This window comes from Ursus americanus, chromosome 17 (assembly GCF_024610735.1).
Source record: "Ursus americanus isolate L20-20 chromosome 17, mUrsAme1.1.p, whole genome shotgun sequence".
In the NCBI taxonomy this organism is placed as follows: domain Eukaryota; kingdom Metazoa; phylum Chordata; class Mammalia; order Carnivora; family Ursidae; genus Ursus; species Ursus americanus.
Genome location: NC_142143.1, coordinates 19,145,645 through 19,153,761, shown reverse-complemented (window position 1 = coordinate 19,153,761; position 8,117 = coordinate 19,145,645). Strand labels below are relative to the sequence as shown.

The 8,117-nt window shown below is 35.3% G+C and overlaps 1 protein-coding gene across 5 annotated transcripts in view; it reads right to left on the bottom strand.

Moving 5' to 3' along the window:
- Nucleotides 1-8,117, bottom strand: part of WASHC3 (WASH complex subunit 3) — a 56,298-nt gene that overhangs the window by 9,863 nt on the left and 38,318 nt on the right. For 3 of the 5 annotated variants that reach the window (XM_045780192.2, XM_045780194.2, XM_087868813.1), the window contains one exon: nt 1,261-1,515. In XM_045780192.2, coding sequence (XP_045636148.1) covers nt 1,431-1,515 — 85 coding nt within the window. In that variant the 3' untranslated portion in view covers nt 1,261-1,430. Of the gene's footprint in view, nt 1-1,260; nt 1,516-5,068; nt 5,298-8,117 lie in introns of those variants that run through there. The other 2 variants (XM_045780193.2, XM_045780195.2) reach the window with 2 other exon arrangements.

Below are 8,117 nucleotides of genomic sequence, written 5' to 3'. Positions count from 1 at the left end.
AATGCTTCTGGGTATTTTACAGAATGTGGCTGACCACCACCTTGAAGACTTGGTGATGGAGTGGACTTAACATGGGACTCAAGCAGTTCTGGACAGGCAAGAACTATTCAGCAATAAACACCTCTTTTGCCCAACATCACATCCCCTTGTCAACTTCTGCTATCGGCCACAACTACACTTGACGGTGCTGAGCTCAGACTTGTCCTTTGTTGCTAGTGAAATCCCACCACAAGTGTGAGCCATGCATCTTTTTGTTTTCTGATCCAAGTCCTTTTTCAGTGTTGGGGGAGCCTCCCTTCCCACATGAAAAGTACAGCCCAGAAGTGCTGAGGTAGTCAATGCTCCTGGAGGTAACTTTCAACTAATGGCGGATGGAAACTGGTTAATAATTAACCTATCCGTATTAGGTGGGCATTTTTGGGAGGCATTTTGTAAGCTCCTCAGGTCTTAGAGCCCAAAATGCCAACCTTAATAATATACTTTTGTATGGGTTTTCTTCCTTTTGCTCTTCCTGTTCTCTCACTTCTGCATCCTGTGATTACCTCACAAATTACATACTTACACCCAAGTCCTTTTCTCAGGGTCTACTTTCAGGTGGGCTAAACTAAGATGAGCACCATTAATCAAATGCATTTATATATCTTTTCATGTAAGTATTTTAGAAATTTTCTACACTGTGTGCAAATAATTCATGAAGAATTATTTGCAAGGTGAGGAGATGACAGCATCTTATGTATTTTTTTTTCTGTTTAGGCAATAAAAGAATTGATCACATGATGCTTGTTCACTCTGAAACACATTGAAACTACCTTCAATTCAATTTCTATCTTATAATAAATATTCTAAGACTATCTGACACTTGAATAGTATAGGAACTAATGGACAAGCGGTGAAAAGCTCTATATGCTAATAAATATGACCAATAAATTCCAAATTCATACTTTCTATGACATATAGGCTTCAAGTTGTCACAGAAAATTTAAGTCTGGTATTAGTCTCTGCCAGAAACTTCCTTAACAAGTCTTATAATACAAATACACATAATACTTTTCATGCTTAAATAGTCACAAAAATTGAATAACTCACCTAGCCAAATTCCCTTTTTTTGCATTGAATCTATTTTTGATCACCAAACTCACATTGACTTCATTTTCAGTGCTCACCGCATCCCTGAAATATCCCATCTTAGTATTTGGAGCACTAACAGCACTACTCTATTTTTCAGTCGCAGCCCTATATTTTGGTAACAAGACATACTGCCAGGTTATAAAAGTTTTATTTTATTTATTTTTTTAACATAGAGGAAGTTTGGTGGTGGATATATGGCCATTTGATGTTTTTATGACTAAGAGTTCAAGTTCAGGTTCTCTTTCTTATAGAATGTAAATGTATACCTACACATGTATATGTAACTGTTATCAAAATTAAGCTTAGTCACTAAAAGAAGATTCACTGTCTGAACTTTCTTCTGTATTTTTTTCACCTTCACCATCAGGCACTGGAGCATCTGGTCTCCTGAAAGAGAAGGGAACAATATTTAAAGGTTTTTCCATTTGAAAAAAATAATTTACTAACTATAAATTAAGTTCACCCTAGAATGTTACTGCTAATAAATCTGCCAAGTCTGCGTTCTTAACTGAGAGAGTCTCCCACTCTCCACAGCATGCTTTTCTTCAGCTTCTCCAGCACCACAGGGACTAAATGCTGTTCTGTATGGGCCACAGCACTGTTTTCTCTTGCCAGTCCTTACAGAGGGCTACTTCAGCACTTTCTGCTTCTCATAACCATGGAGACCCAACTACAGACAGAGATGCGATGTGGAGAGGCTGGCATGCCCAGTGCTACATCTCTGCAGCCTCCAAGTGTACAGGAGGTACAGAGAGAGGAAAGCTAGCAATGGAAAGAAAAGGAAAATCTTCATGTTCCTGAAAGCTGCAGAAAGAAATTTAAAAATGGGAGAGAGTGAAAGAATGGCAATTAAGAAACACAAACAATACGGAAATTTTGCAGGGGAGAAAAAGGCCTGGTAAAAGAAGGTTCTTAATGTTTGTTGAGTGTTTTCACTTATATTTTATCTTCATAGAATGAATGTAAGAAGTATGAGCTGGCAAAAATAATGTCTCAAAGATTCCCTAGGCACAACAAGGAGATATGAGAATGCTTAAACTCCAACTTCGCAGGGATATATTATAATAAACCAAATGAAATTTTAATGGTGTCATCAAAACAGTCAACTAGATAAGCTTTACAGTGTTTGTTAGTAAATCATCTAATCAATATGGTAATACTACCATTCAGCCTCTACTCACTCTGGGGAAATTAAGAGGGAAAGAAGAATGATATAGCTGTTCTGTCTTAATAATTGAAACCTACCAGACTTATTTCTCCCTCAGGCTTCTTGACTCTTAGGACACCAACCAATAAAACTTTTTTGCCACAAATATAATTACTATTATTCAAATTTAAAAAGGTACAATCTACCATTTATATTTAGTTATTAAAAATTATGGCTTGAGTTTTGGCTTATTCTTTTTAATATTATATGTCATGTTACAAAACAAAGATGCTGGCATTGCTCCCAGCAATGGGTCAAACGTAAACCCGTTTGCTCTGCTGTACAATTTTAGATTATGCCTCTGAGGAAGTCACATGTACTCAATACAGTAAAACTTAAAGCTGGGTATAGAATGTCTAAGTTTTGACTGATATTCCATCTGCCTAAAATATTAACACAAGACCACAGTCTTCATTGTTCTCCATAGAAGCAAGAACTCTAGCAGTAGTGGGCATGAATACTGGACACATTTTCCAAGTAAATTTCCCTTTGCTATATAGGTGATTTCTTACTGTCTTTACTTTGCTAAAAAGGAAAAAATTACTAGAGGGAATTATTTTAATACTGTATCAAATTATATCAATGGCAACTCAAACAAATAAAACAATGTATACGACGCCTCTAAAATAAATGCTACTTAAGGGAAAGAGCAGCTTAAGCCTAGAAGGAGCCGAAATTATATACTTAATTTATGTGTGTAGCCATTTTTTAATATATGTGATCATCACAGCTGTATAGCATAGTGGTTAAGGACACAGATTCTGGAGTCAGACTGCTTGGATTTGAACCCCAGTCTTGCTACATATTTGAGCAACTTTGGGGAAGCTATGTAACCACTCTGGATCCAACTAATTGACTGGATTATTAAAATGAATTATTATAAGTAAAGTATATCAAATAATATTTGGCACATAGTAAATATATTAAATAAATGCTATCTTCTATCATCATCATCATCATCATCATCATCATCATCATCACATACCCACCATTTTGCCAGGAACTGTGTCTGGTGCTGGAGATACAGAAATGAATAACAAGTAGTTCCTGCCCTAAAGAAGCTGATATTTTAGGGGGATATTTCAGAGAGCGCCAGAAATGCAAATTATCATTATATAGTGTGATATATACGAATACAGTTGTAGTAACTATGCTTATGTGAAAAGAAAAAGTAATTCACTTTATGAGGTTTGGCCAGAGAAGATTCCGGAGAAGTGGAGACAGTTGTGAAGGGTGTTAGGATATAAGCAGGACTTTCCCAGAAACAAAAGAGATGGGAATAAGTGGGTATGAGAGGGTTCTGAGTAAAGAAAAATGGGATTTCATGCTGCATTTGGGAACTATAAGTCATTTGGGAGCTTGAGTATAAGGTAACTGCAGTTAAAATTTGATGACATTAGACCACTTGGCAGGAGCAACAGGTATGAGAATGAGGATTAATACTACTCCTTTGTATGCGCATACTACATTTTGTTTATCCATTCACCTGTGGTTGGGCATTTGGGCTGTTTCTACCTTTGGGTTACTGTCTATAATGCTACTATGAACATGGTATACAAATACATGTTTGAGTCCCTGCTTTCACTTCTTTTGGGTATATACCCAGAAGTGGAATATCTCAACCATCTAGTAATTCTTTGATTAATTTCTTGAGGAACTGCAATATTGTTTTCCATAGCAGCTATATTATTTTACATTCCTACCAACAGTGCACAAAGGTTCCATTTTCTTTGTATCTTTGCCAATACTTGTTATTGTTTGTCTTCATTCATTTAAAAATAAATTTTAGGCTAGTTTGACTTGGAATTGCGAGGAAGACAAAAGAAAAAGCATACACCAGTCTCCTTTGGATATAAAAAAGAAAAACTTCAAGATATTATGAGAATCAAAAGAGGCAATGTATATGAAAGTATTTTATAAGTTAAAAAGCTTTACAGAAAAGTTCATAATAAAGCTTAAAACAATACCATCATTTCCAGACTGAATATTCATATTCTTAAGGGGAACAAAATTTTGGCTTTTTATGTTACGATCAGAATTGCTCTTACCTGATCCTGTATACATATGAACCTTTTAAAAGTTGTTTTTCATGCAACGAAGTTTTTTAAAAAGATTTTTTTTTAAATTTACTCATTTGAGAGAGAGAGAGAGCATGAGCATGAGCAGGGGGGAGGGTCAGCAGGAGAGGGAGAAGCAGAGGCTCAATCCCAGGACCCCAGGATCATGACCTGAGACAAAGGCAGATGCTTAAACAACTGAGCCACTCAGGTGCCCTCATGCAAAGAAGTTTTAAAGATATGTTTGAAAACGTTGCTATCTATAAGCACTGGCCTAAAGTTTAGTTTCTCAAAATTCAAAGGATTCACTATTAAAGTGTGAAGATGAGGACTTTATAACAGTTTCTCAGTGTCCTAAATATATGAGTGAATCACTAAAAAAGAGCTTATCAGCAAAATGCAGAAACACATATAAAGTCAGAGTACATCATAATGTATCATGTATGTTTTTAAAAAATCTCAGTCTTTAGTGGTTATATAATAAAAAAGACTATTTTGGTAGCTACATTTTAATAAACATACTTATATAATTTGTGGTACCAAGATTATCTATAAAAGTCTTAATAAAAGCAAAATTTTTAAAAGTTTAACTTTAAACTCATTAGTCTAGTTATCTTTTAAAATAAGTATTTTAAGTCACTTATTAAAGTTGCTAAGGTTGACCTCAACAAAAAATGAGCCAAAATTTAGAAAGGAAAGGAGAAGGAAGAGCTAAACATACCAATCAGTACTTTTTAGCATACCAGATGCTGTGTGCATGTTCTTTTTGATACTCACCTTCTCCCATTTTTGTGAATCAAATAAGGATGCCAACCACAATTCCTCCTGCCCCCATTCTTTCCCTATACCCTTCCTTGTTTCCGTCACATAATCCAGGGTTGGCCAGTCATTAAGCATTTCTTCCCCTGGGAAGAGAGACTGATTCAAGGGAGGGCACATGACCCAAGCAGGGCTAATCAGAATGTTTCCCTAGAAATGAACTATGATATTCCATGTTAATTTCATTCAATTAATAAATTAACAATATTAAAGCCTTCATAACTGCCAATTCCTTGGCTTCAAGGAGCAAGAAGAACTACAGTAGGAGAGAAGAGAATTATTATGCCAAGGAGTAAAGCTGGAATATGGTGCTAGGAGTGAGAGGACACCAGTCAGCCAGACAACAAGCACAGATGACACTGAGCTCCTAGATCCTGTCCTACTTAGACTTCTTTGCTATGTGAATCAATAACTTCCCTTTTTGTTTAAGCTAGTTTGAGTTGGTTTCTGCGATTCTGAACATGAAAAGAGTCCTAAAATACAAGTATCATTGGTTTAATTTGTTTTCATTAAAGAGATATTTATATTTGTGTTTAAAACCACTGTCACTTTAAGGACAGAAAAACCATATAAACATACTTTGGAAAAACATTTATTTATGTAGATAAATAGTTTAAAAATATTTTTTATTTTCTTTAAATTTAAAACCATTAAACTTAGAGCAGATTAAGTGACAAAAACATTGTTAGTAAAAATATTGCTGAGTAGGTTATGGGGGGAGAGTACAGTAGTTATCATTCAAATCACTTTTCAATATTGACTATAGCACACATAAACTTAAATGTCACATGATCCTGTTGTCAGTTAGTAGTATTCTGTCATGCTCTATGCAAGGGCAACAGGTGGTCTTAAAGGAAAAAAGGAAAACACTAAATTCCTGAACCAAGATTGCACTGACTATATAAAAAAACCTCTGGGGTGGTTATAAAAATGACAATTTAGACTTTGACATTATAGTAGCTAGTCAGACTTATTTCAGCATTACATTTATTCAAACTACACATACTTTGGTCTTTTCCCTTTTGAATGCCCATCAACACAGGTATATCCTGTCCTCTGTTGTGGTACATAGGGAAACAATGTAATACCTAATGAAAGAAAGAAAGAAAGAAAGAAAGAAAGAAAGAAAGAAAGAAAGAAAGAGAAGAGAAAGAAAGAAAGAAAGAAAGAAAGAAAGAAAGAAAGAAAGAAAGAAAGGAAGGAAGGAGAGAGGGAGGGAAAGGAGGGAGTGAGGGAAAGGAGGGGAGCGGGGGAGAGGAGAGAAAAGGAATGGAAAGGAAGCCAGCCCTCACAGTAAAGACTGGCTTTTACTATTTATCTTGGGGTCCTTTACTTCCCAGCTGCTTCCTTATCTTTTGCTCAGTCATTGGCAGACCACAACACTTTTTAATACAACTCTTTAATATTTATTTAATATTTATTTAATATAAACACATCTTTAATATTTCTATTATTTTTCTCACTCTTGTGATCAAGGTCTCCCACTCTGACCAACAATAATATTTTGACATTGTTTTTTCCTGTCCCATACTTTCTAGCCAGTCTGCCAGCCAGTGGTTGAGAAGTGACAATCACATTGAATGACATTCCAGCTCAGCAAGAATTAAAAAATGGAAGCAGAAAAACTATCTTTGGAATTGTTCAGCTGGGAAATTGAAGTTTGTCCTATCCTCAACCAGCCCAAACTTTAATTCACTATGTTGTTGTGCAGCAGGAGGTAGACAAAGATCACTGTCAGATAAGGAATTCCCTTAGAGGGCCGGACATTCCTTCCATATAATTATTAGAAAGTTTTCTTGGTTTCCAGTATCCTTTTGGTTACTACTAATAAACCACCTCTTGTGAAAATGGTAAGTAGGCTGAGGTGGTTACTTTTATTTCTGGCAACCATAACTGTGGTCATTCCAGTCTGTGAGGAAGGTATCAATGTCTTTTGAATAAATATCCTCAGGACAAATGCCAACTGAGCTAGTTCAGTTCAAAGCCTGCACAATAGCTTGACTCAATTACATGCTTTCATTTGCCAAATCAATATACTATACCCACTCCCATCAATGGACAGATCATCCAAACAGAAAATTTATAAGGAACCATCAGCCTTATACGACACATTAGGCCAGATGGACTTAATAGATATATAGAACACTCCATCCAAAAGCAGCAGAATATCCATGCTTCTCAAGTGCACATGGATGGATCACATATCAGGCTACAAAACAAATCTCAATAAATTCAAGAAGACCGAAATCTTACCAAGCAACTTCTTCACTCACAATAGTATGAAAGTAGAATCAATTACAAAGATTACTGGAAAAACTACAAAAATGTGGAGATTAACAACATGCTACTGAACAACCAGTGGATCATGAAAGAAATCAAAGAAATAAAAAAATACCCAGAGACAAAAGAAAACAGAAATAGGACACACCAAAATCTATGGGATGCAGCAAAAGCAGTTCTAAGAGAGAAGATCATAGCAATACAGGCCTACTACAAGAAAAAAACAAACAAAAATCTCAAATAAACCATCTAACTTTACACCTAAAGAGCTAAAAAAGAAGAAAAATGAAACTCAAAGTCAGTAGAAGGAAGGAAATATTAAAGATCAGAGTGGAACTAACAAAATAAAACAATAATAGAAAAGATCATTGAATTTAAGGGCTGGTTCTCTGAAAAGATAAACAATTGACAAGACTTTAGCTAGACTAACAAAGAATAAGAGACTGGCCTCTAATAAAATCAGAAAGGAAAGATGAGAAGTTACAACTGACATCACAAAAATACAAAGCATCATGAGACTGCTGTGAAAAATTACCAAAAAATTAGACAACCTAGAAGTAATAAATTCTCAGAAATATACAATCTTCCAAGACTGAAGAAATAGAAAATCTAAATAAACCAATTAC